Genomic DNA, 19765 nt, shown 5'->3' on the forward strand with positions numbered 1-19765 from the left:
CCAGGCTTTGTTTTCTGTTTATAAACCAGTTGGTCTGGAAAACATATTTCCAAAGCTTCTAAAATGAATGGGTGTTAAACAGTGGGTCTGTCAACAGTCCCTTGACTGTAGCTAATTGTCCAAGGAAGCCCACACCTTGAGGCTGGCATGGCCATATGAGGCTGATTCTCTGAATAAACAGGAAGGTTCAACAGGGAGCAGCAAAAAAAAAAAAAAGAAAAATATGTCTGGGGGCTGTTAGTCACTGATGTAAAAGAAATAAAAATAGAAGTTAATGATCTGAAATCCCCTCTTGCGTTTGCATGATTCAGACACGGGTTTTATTTTAAAATATTGACATTTGTCAAATAGCGACAGTGTTACCTGGGTAATTGTTCAAGTATACTAACATACTTGAACTCTCCCTCCCCTCCATCACTGCTGATGCTCTCACCTTGATTTCTGTGTCTGTTAGCCTAAGAGGTTGCTTTATTTGGATTTTCCCAGAATTACTGTGAGGTGTGTGCTTGTCTGTGCGTGCGCCCACATCAACATACTAGCACAACAGGGTAGAGAGGCAAACAAGAGAAGGTAACTGTGGCTCTTGGTGGTGAACAGCCCATGTATTTCCCAGTAAGTGCTGGCTGGCTTTGAGGGTGCTGTGCTGTCAGCCTCTCCCACAGGGGTCCTGAGGGCAGGGTTAGGTGCAGGGGCTCCCTGAGAGCCTTGAGGTTTGTAGTGGGTGCTAAAGGAAAGTCTCTCAGACTTCAAGGAAATAGAGTCCACATCTCGGAGGAAGTGTGGTTTTGTGCTCCTAGCCCTTCTACATCTGATATTTTGCAGGTAAAATAACTATTTTGCATCCGGTCTCACTCTTTTCTGTTACTATTCCCTGAAGTCATGCTGCTTATGATTGCATCATACCAGCCTTTCTCCATTTACCTCTCTTGTCCTGCAGCAGGATGTGAGGCCAAGAGCAGAGGGTTTAGAGCCTCCCCTGCACCATCACACATACCTGTGCACCACTGGCAGGGCAGAATAGGCAGAGACAGTGGCCAGAATAATCCAGCACTCTCTTGGTGACATCTGGGGACAAAGAGCCTTTTCAGATGAGAACCCTTCTCTTTTTCCTCGTGCTTACCAGGGAATAAAGAAATGAACTTTTATGTCCTAACAGTTAGATCCAGCCTCAAATGGCTGGGACAGAATCTAGAGATAGTATGTGTATACAACATCAACAGCACATTATATTGGTGATATCTGTTGTCTTGGCCATTAGCAAGGACACAGCTAGAGAGCAAAGCCCAACTGAAACCTGGGCAGATTTTCCCATTTTGGCAATCCCCCTGTCACCCAAACACTCCTGCAACTGAACCCCATGGGCTGGGTGTTATGAAACAGGGGAGAGGGCAGAAAGCTCCTTGTGCAGGATCACTCTGACAAATGCTTGAGGCAGGGCTAAACACAGCAGAGACAGACCAAGTCTGAGGGGCAGTGAAGTGGCACTTCCTCACAGTTGAGAGCTGGGCAGGAGAGGATGGGAAAGGCCTGAAAAAGTCTCTCAATGAAGTTGAGAGTCTTCGTAAGTTGAGTAAAGACAGATGTTTGAAAAAGAGAGCTTTTTTTAAGGGGGTACTTTTGGACTGAAATACTTTAAAATATTTCTTTTCTAGGACAGAGTTCTTTAGATACAAGTTTCTTGGAAAACATACGGCCTTTTCAAGTCCAACTTCACCAAATATTGATTTTCCCTTTTTGTAACAGTAAAAGCTCAGCCGCAGAAACTACTGAACTAAATATTGAATTTCCACTAGATACAAAACATTGGTAAATATCCTAGCAAGGCAAGTGAATGTCAAAATGTTAACAGAGGCTAAGATGTTAATTGCGAAAGATCTATTAGATTATTCAGAGCTATGCATGAGAGCTATGCATGAGAGTTACCCAGCAAACATGCCTTCTGAAAAAGCAGAAGACAGCATCCAATGCAGATGTGGAAAAGTGTGCCTGTTCTCATCAAAAAACAAAGAGAGCATGCACTAGACTAGACATCATTTAGTCTCCCAGGCAACTTTTTGCTGAGATTAGAAGATCCAGTTTATCAGACTTTTTCTAACATCTGAAAAAGTATGCTTGTCTTCTGCCAGCTCCACGACCATCTGTACAGTTTTGGCAAGGCAGAAACAAGAAGGAAATCTTAATACATTCATTTTCTGATAGGAAGAATCTACCAACCTACCTCCCAAAACAAAACAAAACAAATGAGTAAAGAGCAAAACCAAGGAAAAAATATTTAAAAAAAAAGGAAACTTCATCCAAAAGTACCCAGACTCCAAAAAACCATAAGGCTACGATAATTAAATACAGGTCATGACCAGGCATAATCCGTCAGTAACATTAAGCAGAAAAGTGGAAATTAAAAGAAAAAAAAGAAGTCAGGAGAGTCCTTAGAGGATTAGCCATATAATACAAGAGAGAAACTTGAGCAGTTCAGCTCAGAGGGGAATGTAAGGGAATATAACAGGGTAAGAAAAAAGAGGAAAGTATCTTAATGGTAGAGAATAAAGTGAGGTTTAAGTTGGAAAGAGAAAGAATTACTGATCTCCTAACAAATCCAGGGGCAGCACTTGTTTCCACTCCAGTTTCAAGGCTCAGAAAAGGCCAGAAGTACAATTTACCTGAGGCTTTTGAGAGTTTTTAATATATTAACACAGTTTCAACAGTCCTTACTTAACAAGTCAGTTAATATTACTCCAAAGCAGGGATTCCGATGGCTACTTTAGAAATGCCCACTTAGAAAGGTTTACAGTACCTGATAGCTTTAATTTGTACAGTCAACTTCACCCAGAACCAACATGCTGCAAAAAGAAAACACTTTTTCCATTTCATGTGGATGTGGTCATCCACAGCCTGCTGCTCTGATGTGAAGGTGAGCTCTGGGCTTCCTGGCAAGGCAGGAAGCATCTGTGGTGTGACACTGCCACACGTCTGTCCAGGTGACAGCACGTGGGTGGCTGGTACCCAAAACCAATCAATGTTTTTGGAGATGGCTGAAGCCTTTGGAGATGACTTTGATTGGCAAGCACCCAGAGGAACCAACAACCGGGGTGTGTTTCATTTCATCAGGCCCAGGAAGGGTGACTCTGCTGCCGGAGCTGTGACTGCAGGATGCTTTCATCTTGTTTCCCCAGCAAAGCCACCCTAGAGTAGTTTAGATAGACACTGAAACACATCATGAATCCTGTGGCAGTAGCTGCTGATCTGTGCTTGTAAACCACTTCCTTGACCTCAAATTGCAGCTGTGCAAGCTTTTATCTTGCTACTTGTGTGGGTGGGGTTAGGATTTAATTTCAACTCTTTTTATGAAACAAGGCTGTTAAGTCTTCTTAGAAGCTGTTACTGTGATCTTCAGTGTCCATTTCACTAATACATATATGTTTGCTTTCCAGCTTACCCTGAGATCTCTGTTAGCCTGCAGGAGGGCTCAGCTGGCACCTCGCAGAAGGTGAGCAATTTTGGAGCAAAGAGTAAGGCCTGTGACTGCCACCGTGCCACCCCAGCAGAGCCAGGCAAGCTGAGCTGAATCAGGCATGGGTGGAACATCCAAACTGACAAAGCTCACAGGTCAATGGGCACGGCAAAGAGTTAATGTCAGCTGTTCCTGCCCTTCCCTCTGAGCAATTTCCATCCTCACAGCAGTGAATTTCTTTGGTGAGCACAAACTTGACCAAGCTAAGGGCTTCTCTGATGTGTGGGCAAAATCTGGTTTTATGTTAGCCCTGGGGAAGACTCCAGGACAGATCAAGAGGCTATGTGGTTTGCAGGGGGCTGCAATTCTCCCTTTCCCTCCCCATCTGCTGGCTACTACCCAACAATCTCGAGCTGCCCTCTCCACACTGCATAAAATCCCTCTCTGAAAAAGGTCACCTGCTATCCAGGATGCTGCTCCAGGGGGTCAGGGAGAGGCAGCCTCTACCTTCCCCACAGCCCCCCTTAGGACAGGGAGGAGCAGGTGCTGCGGGAACAATGCTTGGAGCACAGACATGGCCTAACACGCTGATGAAAAGGTGGTGATCGTGTTGGGCATAATGTATCACACTGCAAGCCTATCTCATCTGGGGCAGTCAGATGCCAGTAGAGCAACTAGATCTAAATCTGAGAGTCCCTATTTAGAGATGAGCAGTTACCCATGTGTTTTGGGGCCTCTGTTTTCTCACATGCTTGGTAATGGCAAAACCTAAAGGTCTGCAGATCTGCAGTGGCCATACTTGGCATAAAACATATTTGTGGCCCATATGACTGACTAGCAAGCCACTCTGGCTACTAGCTAGGCTGCTTTGCTTCCTGTTCCATCTTTTCAAGTTGAAGCTTTTGGTCTGTGAGCATTCATCCCAAATTAAGGTTTTCCTTGGAAACAGAGCTTGTGGGCAGGCAGAACCTTGCACTAGCCATATCCACCTGCTTCAGACAAGCCATGAGTCAGTCAGTTCTGCAAAACTGACTGGTATAATTTTCCTGATGACCTATTTCCACGTGTGGTGTTGGATATTACAGGCTTTTATCTACACAGTCCTGTTGAACAGAGCAAGGGTGCTGCCATCATGAGACTGGACAATAGAAACTCCTCTGTCAGTTCTTCATCTCCAAACAAACACCAACTCCTTTACTTCTCTTTTCTTCTTTTTCTTGCAGGGCTTAAATCTAGTAAGGATATCGGATTTGTATTTCTTCATAAGGAAGCATTTATAAAAATATTATGACCTAAAAGTGCCTGAAAAATAAGGGAATAATGAAGAGAAAATAGGGGAAAGCAATACAATTTACCATGGCAGGGAAAGAGTTTCAGCTGGGTAGTTTCAGTCTTTCTACTGAATGATTGACTTCTCCTGGCTGTAATACATCAAGCTTGCTTTCAACTAAATGTGGGAGCCACTTTCTTCAAAAGTGGGAGCAAGTGGGCCTTGTGCTGCATGAGTAGCACATGCTTTTTCCTTTTTTCTGTTTAAAAGGACAAGGCAATTTCTCTTATAACAGTGCTTAGTACTTAGCAGTGTCATAACCTGCTAAATAAATGTAATTGTGAACATCCAGGCAGTATGAGGATGAGACCTCCCACCTTGCTAGTGCCCAGCCCTTCATCTAGCCTTGATTTTGAGGTTCTTCCCATCTATTGCTTGATGAGAAATTAAATGGAGCACAAAAACAGATTTTTGGAGCAATTGGCATAGAGCCAGGAGTACTGCCTCTAAAGCATCAATTTCTGGAAACCTCTTGCATATTGTGCCTACTACAAAGGTATCTAGTTTTGAATATTCAACAGACTAGGCAGTCTTTTTCATGGGATTTGTCTCTCCATCTGCCTAATGAAGGGAGGATTCACATGGTGATCAGAAGGTGTCTTACTCTCCATACACACACTGCCCATTACCTATTCCAGTGTTTTTCCATGTGGATGTTCATCACTGGAGGCAGGAGGGGTGGGGGTCACCCTACATCTTTCCAGCCACAGCCAGGGCTAGAGAGGGTTGGAGCCTTTTCATCCAGAGCAGTGTGTCCCTGGACTCTCATTCAACACTGCCCACAACCAGAAAAATGAAGGGAGTGGGCAAGAAACACAATAAAGAGGAAGGAAGTGCGTCCTTCCACAGCAGGATTGTGAGTTAACAAGCACTGTCCATAAGGGAATTTGGAAGCTGGCAGCAGGGTGAGGATGTTGGAGTCTAACCTAATAACTTCCTTTTCCTGCCCCATAGCCCAGCGTGAGCTGTGTTGTGAGGAAGGCATTTCCCAAGCCAAGCCTTGTGTGGTACGTGGACAGAGCAAACCTGTCGGAGCAGCCTGGAGGTAAAGCAACCTGTCAGTAGGACAATGGCACAGCTTTAGAAGTGGTTCCCAAGAGAAGTGATGGTTGCTCATCCCTTCCTGCCACAGGGAGCCTGCAGGAGTCTGTCTGGGTGCAAGGGAGAGTGTCAGACCTCCTCAAAGGGAACAGATGGCAAATGGCTGTGACCACAGACCCCTGCAATTGCTAGGGATGGGAACCATGGTTTGGTATAACCACACTGTTCCTGACAGATCTTTGGTAGTGTCTCAGCAAAGAAACCTGCATCTATATGAGCCTGTTTTCAGTACCAATATTATGCACAGTTTTGATTTATGGTCTGGAGTGAACGAGAGGGCCTTTTTCTTTTTTCCCCAAGAAATTCCTGTTGTACAAGAAGATTTGCAAGACAGTGAAGGTTTCTATCAGATGAGATCAACGCTGATGCTGCAAGGGACCCAAGAGACACATAAGACATTCTCATGTGCATGTCTGTTTCCTTCCCTCGGGAGTGAAATATGGAATATTTCATCGGAAGAAATATTTGTTTCATTTGGTAGGTTTTTCATAGATGAAACACATCTGAGATCTTAAGAACACCAAGCACATGTATTCACTGTTATTTAAAATACTGAAGAAATACCAAGAGTATGGAAGCTTTATTGTACAAGTTCATCTCACAGCTTGAACTTTCTGGCAGGTTTTTTAGCTCAAGTCTTTGCTTAAGCCTCTAAATGAGCTAAGAAACTCCTGCACAAACAGAAGATGCTTGTCGTTTGTTTAGGCAGTGTCTTGCTGTACTTCCCATATCCAAAAATAGATTAGCATAGCCACACGGACCAGTGAGCTATTATAATCATGTGTTTCCCACTGAGCATTTGTGGCAAAAAGTCTGCATGTGTGCAGTGCAACTCTCTGGAAATCTAAACCCTCAGATCAGGGCTGTGTTATACATCTTCAGTGAAACTTGCAAAAGGTTGAACCATTTTGGACAATGGAGAAACTCCCCTGTAATCTGTACCATAAGGATTAGCTACATGGTTAGGGAAGTGGGTATACATGCTGTCCTGCTCTTTTGGTGAAAGCGGGAGACTCAACATTACAGACGGTTTTGGCACTTCTGAGAATGCAGGGGGGCTGGTGAGAAGATCTGACAGATTTCCTTTAGCACCCTCTTGTTCATGTCTCCTCCTCAGGTGCAAATGCATAGTGACACTTTTTTATTATTTTTATTATTGTTATTATGATCCTTGCTGCACAGACAACAGGACTGAGCTGCTGACCCCTTAGCAGCATCTGCTGGTACATCATGTACCTTGGCAACTGCTTGCATCTCAGCTGTATTCACTTGTGGCTGTGGATATGCTTATTGGTATGTTTTTCCACAAAGTAAGACTGCATCAAAAGCCAGAGCTGAATCCTCTGGAAATATAGCTTCAGAGGGAAGGGATATAAATCACCCTTTTCTCCAAAATTACTCATTTCACCCAATTTGTAGTTTTGTAGAAATATCTTCAAATTGGAGAGCCATCAATTAAAGCAGTCTAAGTTCTTGCCTGCAGGTTATGCTAATGCTAAGATAGATCCACTCTGTATAAAAACATTAATGTATTTAGATATGACAGAAAGGAAAGAATCACATTAATTCTCAGCCATGCCTTCTGTGAAGGTGCACAGTATGACACAAACCTAAACTAAATTCTCAGCCTTTATAATTACTTTAAAGAACTGGTTTCATCTTTCTCTTTTTTTTATTCACAGACAATAAGTCTAATGAAGCTTCACCTGAAGCTTTTCCCACCACGGTTTCAGAAGGTAGGATAAATTAAGAATAAAATAACTTGGGTTGTGTTAGAGGAATCTATAAATTCCTGAAGTTGTTGTAACACTTACTACACCAAGAAACCCCTTCCTGCAGCTATGACTTCAGAGAAAATACAACAAATGGATATTTTGGTGATGTAATCTATCATAATTAAGACCAAGCATAATTAAACTCCAGCCTTGAGGGGCACATAATGTTATTTCTGATGCTTCAGCTGGCATTTGAATAAAGCTCTTTCAACACTGAAGTAATAATTAAAAATAACAGCCCTGTTAACAGTTCTACCTTCTGCTTAAGTACACAGCCAAGATCCTCAACACTTTTGCCTAATTAAAGAACTGATAGAATGTTTCTTAATTTGTGTAAATGTGGTAAATCTGTGCTCTGCCCCTGCAAGTTTGTCTTATTATCAGCTTATTGCAGACAGATAAATGTTCCGTCCACAGCTCAGCTGAAGCCCTTTGGAGACATCTGTCCTGGAGCAGTTTGTTCTGCTCCTCGTGGGAGGCAGCTGCACTTTAGCAGTGGGTTATGTGAGCGTGTCAGAGAAATGTTGTAGACAGATGGCATGAAAAGAAGTGTGGGTTTCTGTGTAAAAACTTCTACAAGTGCAGGTTGTGGCAAGCTCTGGGGGTTCAGCTAATACCCCACTGCACACCAGAAAGTCATCCCAGTCACTGGGGGGCCCTGAGAGAGAGACTTTGTTTTCCACTGGCCTCTGCAGTGGAAACTCTCTCAAAGGAACCCTGGCAGCTTGCATCAGGTCACCATTCTGCTTCATCTTGCACACTCTGCATAAAGTCCCTGGGAGCTGGGCACACCTCAAGGTGCCCACTGCCCTGGTTTTCCGACCTGCTGCACCTTTGCTAAGGAGTCCTTTATGTCAGCCAGCTACTGCAAAATCCCTGCTAGTGCAGGCGAGGCTAAGATGAAATGGAAATGGAAAAGCAACAGCCAAAGGAGGTACAAGTGCTTGCACAGAAAAGCAGCCAGAGAGTTGATAGTTACCTGCTTTTGCTAAGATCTGATCTGCAGAGGGTTGCTCCCACCCAGTGCCCACCACATGTGCCCAACCACACAGAGGTAGGTACCTCTGGCTGCCTTCCCAGATGTGTTTTTCTAATGGGGTTTGTGAGCTTCCATAGATTATGTCCTTCATGGAGCCCTTTGGGGAGACATAATCCATCCTCCTAACCTACTCGGGGAGTACTTTGCCTCTTCTCCTGGGGAAAAAAAAATACTGAAAAAAGTGAGAGATCTCTTACTTAGGACATAAATGCTGCTTGGGCAGGATGGTGTCTCTGCTGCACTTGTCTGGGTGGTTAACAGTTCTTTAATTACAAGGAATAACTCCCCCTCCTCTTCTCTGAGGACTCAGTGAGCACTTTTCAGTGCAAAGGGTCTCTGAAATTTCCTGTCAAGAGTTACAGCCTCCAAAATGCCTCGTGGATGGAGCTGTGCAGGTGCCACCACCAGCTCATATTTGTTATTTCAACATCTGTGCTAATAAGGTGCATCTCTTTGAATGGAATAAACCCATGTGATTCACTTGTTCTTTTTAAGTTGAGGTGCCAGGGGCTCCAAAATTTTTCCCAAAAAACCTTTGTTTCCCTAGGGATTTCACAGCACAGTTACCTCAGATGCTTCATGTTTCTCTCCAGACCACTTAGCTGAGTTGTGCATTGAAAGATTATTTGGAAATTAAGTGTGATGTACTTTCTCACTCTTGAACCTTTGAATCGCCCACTTTCCTAAAGCAGAATAAACACCTTCCTTATGCTGTTTGTTTTGATTTGTTATAGACCTTGGTAATTCAACACTTACATCAGCTGTCATGACTGCCTCAGGTAAGGAGGATAAAATAGAAGCCTTCATTATACAATATATGTATATTGACCACTGCTTAAATGTCATGTACACAGAACCAGAGATGTGCCAGGGAAAGGTCAGTGTGCTCTGGTACTGACAGTACCCATGTCCTGCTGGATGGGAATTTGTGAGCTGTGAAGTCACTCAAGCAGAGATCCAACAGAAATCTTACTAAAACTGTCACGTTAGGACAGCATGTAAAACGGCATCCTGAATATTGCATTATTTTTATGCATTTTTATAAAATGGAATATTATACCTATAGAACTGTAAATAAATTTGTCCTATTATGACAGAGAGGTGCGTGTGATAGAAAAGTTAAAGCCACCACTTTTCCTTGACCCAAGAGCAGCACATCATTCCCCTTCATTAGTTATGTAAGATAGCTAACTCTGTTACCAGAGCATGCACAGGGCTAACTACATAAAACTCTCTTCAGCAACCGAGAGGAAAACCCGCAGGTGATCTCCTCAGCTTATGTGGCTGTGGCATCTTGTCATGAACCATTTCTGGAAAGGCTCTGGATAAATGGGGGAGCACCACCATCAAATGCATGATCCACCCCACAGCAGTTAAACTGTACCCTGTGTATAAAAACATAAATAAGTAATGTCTCCAGCCAGCTCACAGGAAAGGGCCAGTATTAATAACATCAGCCATCTGTGAGTGCCCCCTGAATTTGTGGGATGTGTTTTGAGCATTTAGCCTAAAGTCTGACAGCAGGATTTCTGCTGCAGAGTCTGCATTTACCCAACAGCTGCCGCAAGCTTTGATCTAGGCTGTTTTATGATTTATTAATATTATTTTCTAAAGAACCTATCAGCTAAATGTGATACCATGTAATCTGTTTGTCTTTAGAGCCCCAGTCGACATCTTTGGCCTCTCTGGATTTCACAAGTCAAGCAAACTTGGCTCCTGCTTCCATAACACAAGGTAATCAATTAAGCCAAAATGTTTTCTCTATTGCTTCAACAATGGAGGAGAAAAACACATAAGCACAATAACCATCTTGCTTTTTTTGTAGCAAACAATTTACTGTCTCCTGAAGCCCTTTTCCTAGTGGATTATATGCTAGGAGGTACAGTAACCACAGTCAGTATAACCACAGTTCAAAAGTAAATATATGAGAAAATGCTTTAGTGATTTTATCTTTTTTAATGCTCCATTTAGGATATGTGCACTAAATTTGGCAACTGAATTGACATCGAGTATATATTAATTAGTGTTATTATATTATATTATTTACAAGGAATACCTATTTTCTTTAATTAAAGGTCATACCAAAATAGAATTAGATTAGAGCTAGAAAAAGTGTAAACCAAACATCAGAGCACAGAAGTCCAAATACAAAGCAACAATAAACAAAATGTTTACAACAGGTAATTTCTTCCTTAGGCTGGCAACACCAAGGCCAGTGGAGGGCAGAGTAACACTTGGAAGGGTTTAACCTCTCTTGCCAAGGGAGAGGTTAAACCAGTGGGCTGGACAGTGCAGCAGCAGCCTGAATCAAGAGCAGGTAAAGCTGAGAACCTCCTACCTTCTGATCTCAAAATACAGCGTTAATGCCCACCAGACACAGCAGAGTGCATTTTCTCGCAGCACAGCCTGTCTGCAAGCACTCTTTTCTTTAAAGTCTCTTTTGAAGCCCAGCTGTTGATCCCTGTAGGACTGGCTGGTTTTAAGCAGCAGATAGAAGGGTGCTGGGGCAGCCCTCACTGGCAGCAAGGAGAGGTGTGCTCACTGCCACAGCTCCTGACTGAACACACACATGGCACACACTCTTCATTTTAGACAAAGAAGCACATGCAAAACAGCAGTGCAGACAGCACAAGGAGGAGGCAAAATGGCAAGTTGTTGTTCCTCTCCTTAACAGCACCATAGCTTTGGGTCAGGAATGATGCACCACTGAGGTAGCCACCAGCAAGAGTGGATTTGGCCCTTAGTATTTGCAGAAGCCTTGTTCTCCCAAACAAAAAAAAATTTGAGTGCAACAGACTTTTATGAGCCTGTGGGGCATTGACTATTCTCCTTGGGCTGTGTAAATTCAATCCTGCAACCCTCCCTTAAAGTAACCTCAAACCTTAAAGTTACTCTCTAGCAGAGATAAGAGAGCAATGTGAAGGGCAGCAGTTGGGGGTAATACTGGAGGAAGACACCAAACACAGGGCTTCCTTGTGTTTGGAGTTGAATCACTCAGCATAAAGCCCGGGGGCACAAGGAGGCTAGACAGAGATATGCCAAGGCAGGAACACAGACTGCAGTGGCACTGAAATGAAAGTTTGCTGCTTCTCATGCTGCTGTCCCCATCCCCAAAACAGAGACCCTTGCCTGGCTGAGAGCAGAACAGCAAAGTTGCTTGTCCAAGTGGACTGAAAGCCCTTCTGTCTCAACAAAAAATTTAATGACAAAGGCTATAAATATACAATGTGAACAGAGAAGATTCTCCTAGCTGAATTACACATCTTCGCTGATTGAGGAGGTTCAAGGTAAAAGTCATAATGTAAGGTGGAGCTGAGCCATTTTTCTTCTGTAAGTAGGCCAGGAAACAACTGCCTTTTAATGAATGCTCCCAACACGTGGCAGTTGCAGTGTGCCAGCCTTGTATTGGTGCTTCTCCTCTCTGGCTCACTGCTGGTTCTCACATTTGTGCCACCATCAGCTACTTGAGCAAATCCTCTGAGCTGCAGCTGAGTCAGGATGCCAAGTCCAGGCCTGCCATTTCAGTCTACTGGTTTGGTTCAGTTCCTGCTATTTTGCAAGTTTTTAATGAAAATCTAAGAGACAGCTGGGAACGGATTCGAGGGAAGAGTGGACATAGAGAGGCAAGGGCAGGAGCAGGGAAAGCAAAACCAAGGCTGTTAAAACTGCAGCCTGGACTTTGCTTAGCTTCCATGATAGCTCTATGTCTGAGCACAGAGAAGCTCAGGCTTCGAGTGATGGGTTACAGCTGCATTTCACCTTCTTGGGTTTGTTTAGATGGCTTAATGATATTTTTTTTTTCCAAAAATGAGACAGTTGTTAAGAAAGATGAACTCTTTTTAGTAAATGTAATATAGTTCTTTTGGGAAAATAGAGGTCTACTTGCTAGCCACCATCTGTGTGTAAATATCAGATAAATAGCTAGCTGAGCTCTAGAAATCTTAGCACTTAAAAAAAAAAGCTTAAAGGAAAATATTAAATAAATTGGCTTTTGGCATCAGACATTGCAGGTTTGACACCTGTACACTAACTTTTTCAAAACTTCCCTTTGCTAGTTGGGAAAACAGTTTTGTTTCCCTGGAGCTGGTGACATCCTGTCTAGATTCTGATTTATGTATGTTTGTTTGTCGCTGCTCTGGCTTCAGGACGAAACAAGCCAGTGAACTCCAATCTATAGAGCTTCACTTGAAACTATGCTGAAATACAAAAATGCTCCAAATGTTTTGTCAAAGTTTATTCATCTATCTCAGTCGAGGTTCTAGCTTGTGATAGGCTTTCAAAGAAGACATGGAGTTATGTAGTGCTTATGTGAGGGAAGCCAGCATCTCAAGTAGTGGGCTACAACTGTTTGACCTTATTAGTCAGGAAACAGGGAAGAAAGACAGGGAAAATGAAAAACAAGCATTATGGTTCCCTACAGCAATTTTTACAAGCTTGTGTGTTTTTCAGCAGGAGCACTGGCTTTTAATGCAGAGACAAAAAGCTACAGCAGCGCCGCAGCATTAAGTGAGAGTCTGACAGCAGCACGTGAGTAGATGATCTGTCTCCTTTGCTTCTTAGGTCTGTAACAGGGGAGTTATGAAGCCAACTATGGGGGCTGCAAAGTGAAAATGTGGCACAAAGTGAAAATGTGAGCATTGGATTGCAAATCTACAGTAGCCTGGAGCATCTTGCAAAAAGTAGAGCAGCAGGTCCTCAGGTCCTCAGTTCGAGATACCTTTCCCGAGATACCATTCCCTGTGGCGCTTATTTTCAGCTGCTAGTTGATAGTCACCACATTGCCATGCAAAAATTATTACTAAACATGGAAAAGTTGTGTCTGAGCAGAGGCCAAAAGTCAGGTGGAGTCATCTGTACCAGCTTTTCAATGCTTCACAGAAACAATTTCCCTGTTGAATTCCGCTGAGTTAGAAGATAAAAGCCCAAGTTTCCAAGCTGTCAAGGATTTGCAGCGGCAAAAGAGGAATGAAAAAACGTTTGAGTATCCTGGTTTCAATAGACATATTTATTTTAACAATATTACAATTGAGAGAGTTGCTAGGCAAATGTAGTAAGTACTGAAGGTAGTTTATAGATGAAATAAATTGCCAGAGAAGGTAAATAAAATCGCAGAGTAGCAATGAAATAATGAGATAATGTGGAGCAATAAAGGCTGCCTAATAGAACATTGAAAGGCAGCCTCATTAAAGATCAATAAATCAATTAAAAAGAAACCCTAAGGTGAACGTTTTTTCAGAAGTCTTTCCCTTTAGAAAATCTCTGCTCAGCAGCAAGAAGCCCAAAGTGACTTTCTTTTTTAAAATCTTGGTTTGTCCTTGTGCTTTTGGAGCAGGCAGGAACTGTCAGTGAGCTTTTGCATTTGCATGGGAGTCATCTTTTGGCTGAAGTGCAAATGTAGCAGCCGCTTTCCATTTTCTGAATATATTTTTGGTAACACTCCAGTGCTTATTTACCCACGTACAACCCACAACCACACATTTAGACCACAACCTCGTGACAACTTCTAATGCTTCACAATTCCGCTCTTGCACAGCTTGCTGGTGGCAATCTTTGCTAAAAGCATGCTGAATTACAATAATACTTGCAGGATATACTGTGCATTGCACCGGTCATCCCCACATCCCTGCTATTGCTTCCCTACATCTGTGCCTGCCTGACCACCGGCTAAGAGATAATGGCCTTGAAGGGTCCTCAGTCCAGCAGCTGTAATTGAGGGTAATTTCAGAGCACAGAGGCACCAGTGAGCCTGCTGAGGCATACCAACATGCATCCCTGTGCCCTCCCAGGGCCACTGGGCTCCTACAACAGCGATTACCATTATCATTTCAGTCCTCTGAGGCTCTAACACAAGCCATTATGTAAATAAGAATAAGTAGTGCTCATCAGTGTGCTGTACAGAGCACAGTGCTAAGGAATCTCTTAGTGTATGTCTTTTTTTTTTTTAATATATATAACTTTGCCAGTAATAAGCAAGATCTGTCATGCTTATTCTCATTAAATTAAACACCTAATAAGCAAGAAGAAAAGAATTGAATTAATATCCGAAAGTCTCAATGACTTCTTAGAGTGCCCTAAATTTGGACAGATTTTCATAGGGCTTTTTACTGCATACATGCATACATACCTACATATATATATATATATATATATATATATATATATATATATATATATATACACACATACACTTCAGTGTTCAATTTCAATCAAAGCCAGCATCTAATAAGAAAAAGATTTTCCTGGTTCTGTCTGATGTTTCATTCATATAACTTAAACAGTGGTTTTGGTTTTTTTCTTGGATTTGTAAATCAGCAATTATACCAGAGACTTTCAGGTTCCTTTGTTATTTCATTTGTTGTTTGCATCAGAGAAAGGCTAAGATACAAAATAGCCACAGCTGAGTCTAATGAAGCAGTCATAGGTGCAGGCTTGGAAGAGAATTGAAGGACATTATTTCTTTTTGTACAGATTTGAATGATTCCACCACAGAATCTCCACAAAGCCTCAGGAATGCCACACACTCCTCTGAAAACACAACCCTGGCACACCATAACTGCCGTGGCACCTCTGGAAATGCTGTCCCATTGTCTAGTTGCATATTTTAGGTATTATTTCAGAAGCTGTGAATATGGAGGTGGCTAGAAAAAACAGAAATGTATCCTTAGGCAGCACTGATTCAGACATAGGTAACTCAGCTGTATTAGGAAGGGCAAAATACTGCCTACAAACAGATGATAGATTATTTTTGTGGTTCAGACACAGCACTTGACAGAGGAGACTGAGGTTTTGCTTAGTTGTGACAAAGGCAGACTCTTTGTGCTGCTGCTAAGCCACTTAATATCTTTAGGTTTTTCATTACCATCAAAGACATAAAGAGCTTATCATTCTCCTAGACCACAGCACAGCTCAATGTTGGCTTGCTGTAACATTTTAAAAGGTGTTTTCTTTCTCCCTTTCTTTCTTCCTTTCTTTCTCTCTTTCTCTCTTTCTTCTCTCTTTCTTTCTCTCCCAGCTTCCTTCCTTCCTTTTCTTCTAATATTCTTTAATTTGATAAAAGCACATTTTTTATCTAGCACCAGGTTTTAGGCCAAAAATCTTGGTAAGATACCTAGATTCTTGGCCTAAAACATGGTGTTAGATAAAAAATGTGCTTTTATCAAATTTTGACACCCTGATCCTGGAATTTGATTTCCAGTTTTCTGCAGGGTGAATAACAGTGGGTTCAAAAGACAGTCTTCATTTTAAAACACCTGAAGAAGTTACTAAAAATGTTCTGTGCCCATGTCTTTTTAGGTAATCTGTCCTACAGTGTCACAGACCAGACAATTTCAGCTACAGGAGGGAAAGATTTCTTTACTACCAGCAGCCTGCTCAACAGTACTGGTGAGACATTATCCTACAAATCCTCTTCTTTCAGCATGCCATTGCAGAAGCACAAAACCTGGAGCATCATGTCCATTTGACCAGGGGATTTCAAAAAAGGGAAAAGAGATGAAAAGGAGTCACAGCTGCTGTGTCTTCACACCGCAGCCTGTCACAGGCTTTTGGCATTCCAGCCTTCTCCCTCCAAATGCAAGCAAACATGCAGTGCACGTTTTCTTCCAGCAGCAAAATTTGGCCAGTCACGCTCTTGTGCCCCTGGGAAATCTCATGGCTCATGCAGTGTGGTAGACTTGGTGCCAGGCCACAGCACTGGCTGCCACAGTGGGTAAGACCCAGGCTGGGTGACGTACCAGTACAGCCAGCCTTGCACAGGGGTGTGATGAACAGGGAGGTGACACCGAGGTGTATCACCCAGGGACCTTGTGCTCCAGCCCCCTCTGGCACCCAGACCACTGCTGCACCCTCTGCAGCAGCTGGAGGAGTAACTGTGCTCCTTCTCTCCTCTTCCATACCCAGGACCCTGAGGACACCTCTGTCAGCCAACAGCACCCCCAAGGGTGGCTGTGCAGCAGGGGGCAGGGGAGGAATCCAAGCACTGTGGTGGGGAGAGGCAGTTGGAATGGAGCAGGGACAGGGATGCTGTGTCACCAAAAATGCAACTGAGCCCTTGGCCAGACATTTTGGCAGGGTTTGGTGTCAGTGGTGTGAAAAATAAACCCCTGGGAAGGACAGCTGTGGTGGGTAGCTGTGCCCAGCTGCACTGTGAATTGCTTCCTCTTCACAGAGAAGCTCACAGGGGGACAGAGAAAGCCAGTGGGTTTTGGATGAAACACTTGCTGGACTGTGCCTGAATAATCTCATCATGTGAACTGATGGGTGGCTGAAACCAGCTCACAAACCCAGTCAGAACAAAAGTGGGTTAAGTCCATAAATCAGAGCTGCAACACCCAGAGTTTGGAATCCTCAGGCTGGGAACGTGACAGTGTGGTGGTAATTTTGGGGCTGTACTGACACCAGTACTGTGCTGGGGGGAGCAACAAGCTGCAGGCAGCAAGCCCAGATTTCCCTCCTCTCTGAGGATATTGGGATGAGCTCTGATTGGTGTGTCCCCTACAGGTGCTGAGAGGAACACAAACACCAGTCACTTCCCCTGGCCAACAGTGGTGGCCGTCCTGCTCCTCTTCTGCAGTTCTCTAATAGCTGTGGGCGTCAGGAAATGGTGTCAGTACCAGAAAGAGATGTAAGTACAAGTGAGGGGAGCCACAGGGGTGGGAGGCGTGGCACAATGGACAGCACAAACTCTAACCCAGCTGTTTGGATTTACACCTTTTCATTTGAGATGACTCACAGCACACAAGGCCTTTAGGTACATGGATTGGTAATGCTATTTTTTTTTCATACAGCAATATGAAAAGTGGAGTGTTTTCAGTCCTTTCATCTGTTTTGTGGGTTATCTTTAAAATAAACTTTAAGAAAAGAGCTGCAGTGCAGCTTCAGGGTGTAAGGGAAGAATAACAGTCAATTTTTGTCCCCAGAGTCCCCCACTTCTATTAGCCTCCCTGCCAGCTGCTTTTGCTCTCTCATTTTCCATGGTGACTTGAGGACATGTTTTAATGAAATTGTACTTCTACGGCAGCTCTATTTGAGTTGTGAATAATATATGTGAAAGTAGGCTACCTGAAACTTAATCCCAGTCAAAGAAGCATTGAATTTGTAATTATGACCAAAGTTTAATTCCCTACTAACACACTCAGAGATCTACTGGTAAAAGTAGTATCTAAGAGACAATTATTTTTAATCTGACTAACATTATTAAAATGTTGGAAAATTCGTGGTGAAAATGAATCACTTATAATTCTGGAAAACCCTTTCGAAACACAACTACAAATCCTGTATACAGAAGGGAAAAATAGGGTTGATTTTTTTCAATGATTTGGGATGGGACCTTTATTTATCTTGGCTTATAAACTGACCCCAAAAAAAGTTGCAAGTCATTAAATATACCTTCAGAGAGAAGTGTGAGCAAAAGACCTCTGGTTTTGAATGGTTCATCAGAACCATGTTCTGTTCTTTTAAAACATGAATAAAGTAAAATTGTGAAGTGTGAGCTGAGAAAGCCAAATGAATACCAGGAGGTGTGCTGGGGTTATAAAACAGAATCAGGGAAGTTGCACTATGTAAAAGCTAATGTCAGGTGCTCTTAGTGTCAATCTACCCCCTCCTGTGATCATTTTACATCAGTCTTTTATGCAGTTTTTGTGTGATAGTGCATTTTTTCTCCTCTATTTCAGTATGAACAGACCTCCATCTTTCAAGCCACCACCACCTCCAATAAAGTACACCTCCATGGTGGACTCTGATGGGACTCCCCCTTCCTGCCATGAACTAGAAAACCTGTAACATTGCCTACACCCCTTGTGTAGCTTGCAGAAGACCGACAGTTAAAAGGCTCTGCCTTTAGAACAGTGACTACAGGAGTTGGGTCTTAATGACCCACATTAAAATTCAGAGTGCCTACATGACATTACGGGTGGAAGCTGAGCATTCCTTAGGACACTTCATCCTGTCAATCTCTATGTACGCATTACGTTAACACCACTGTGAGTGCCACCTCGAGATTACACGTGCTTAATTTGAATCAGGTGATCAACTGGGAATTTGCTGTCTTTTTAATGGGAGCGGATTAACACATCACTCCTCCAGCCTGACTGAAGAGTGTTGAAGCTTCTCTTTTGCTGAGTGTACAGAGATGACAGCTCTGCCGTATGGACACCACGGTTACAGTGGCTTAACACAAGCTTTTTGATACGTACGCGAGTCGTTCTTACAATTATTTTTTTTAACTGTGGACTAACATGACCAACTTAGTATTTTCTATCGCTGTCAAACCAACCAAAAAACAATCAGCACCTTATGCAGAAAGAAAATATCTGCATCTCTCGGCACAGGGTTGCACACAGTGGATCACGTGGAAGGGCTGGTGAGGTGGAAGGGCTGGTGAGATGAAAGGTCGTGGTGCAGGCCTGGTGCAAGTGTCTGTGAAGAAGACTCAGTTGTCATTGGTGAAGTCACAAAAAACAGTCAACTTTGGGCTCATGCACAAGCCACCTTTGGGCCAGAGACTTAAGGACTGAAGTGAATAAGGAGCCTAAAGATAATGGAAAATTCTAGTCTCTTTAGAAGTGCTGTGCCTTTGAAACAATGCTTACACTTGAGTCTGCTTTTGTGGAATTATATTTTTGATATTCATTAAGGAAAAAAAAGGAATATAATAATTTTCTTCTCCTTTGGTCTTAATGAGTTTCTGTCATTTGCTATCTTTCAGAATCTCAGGGGAAGTTTCCCAGGTGACTTAGGCCTGCGAAGGAGGTGATCCAGTCTTACCCCTGTCCTGCCCAGGCTACATATTTCCTTGCATTGACACTAATGGATAAATGATGGTGCAGAGGGTGGGATTGGCTCAGCTCCTGCTGTACAGTTCTCAGCCAGGTCAGCAGCTATGTGATCACTAATGCAAGGCACCAGATCTGCAGCAGGAGCACTGCTTTTGGCAGCAGTGTGGTCCTACATTACCTTCAGGCAGCCAAGAAAAAGGTCCTCTAAGCTTGTTTGAAAATGTACCACAATGGTATTTCTGTAATTAATGCAAATCAGCTACAGTTCAATCATGTCAGGCTCAAAATTGATAT

General features: G+C 43.0%; 1 protein-coding gene across 3 annotated transcripts in view; it reads left to right on the forward strand.

Annotated features, from left to right (window-relative positions):
* CD96 (CD96 molecule) overlaps nt 1-19355 on the forward strand; it is a 32036-nt gene extending 12681 nt beyond the window's left edge. For 2 of the 3 annotated variants that reach the window (XM_051780003.1, XM_051780002.1), the window contains 10 exons: nt 3429-3484; nt 5733-5823; nt 6180-6356; nt 7562-7615; nt 9428-9472; nt 10353-10427; nt 13143-13220; nt 15987-16076; nt 17193-17316; nt 18368-19355. In XM_051780003.1, the coding sequence (XP_051635963.1) occupies nt 3429-3484; nt 5733-5823; nt 6180-6356; nt 7562-7615; nt 9428-9472; nt 10353-10427; nt 13143-13220; nt 15987-16076; nt 17193-17316; nt 18368-18476 (899 nt within the window). In that variant the 3' untranslated portion in view covers nt 18477-19355. The remainder of the gene's footprint in view (nt 1-3428; nt 3485-5732; nt 5824-6179; nt 6357-7561; nt 7616-9427; nt 9473-10352; nt 10428-13142; nt 13221-15986; nt 16077-17192; nt 17317-18367) is intronic. The other variant, XM_051780004.1, reaches the window with a different exon arrangement.
* Nucleotides 19356-19765: the final 410 nt, after the last annotated feature.

Source organism: Manacus candei, unplaced genomic scaffold (assembly GCF_025592945.1).
Source record: "Manacus candei isolate 608988 ecotype Guabito, Panama unplaced genomic scaffold, ASM2559294v1 h1tg000014l, whole genome shotgun sequence".
In the NCBI taxonomy this organism is placed as follows: domain Eukaryota; kingdom Metazoa; phylum Chordata; class Aves; order Passeriformes; family Pipridae; genus Manacus; species Manacus candei.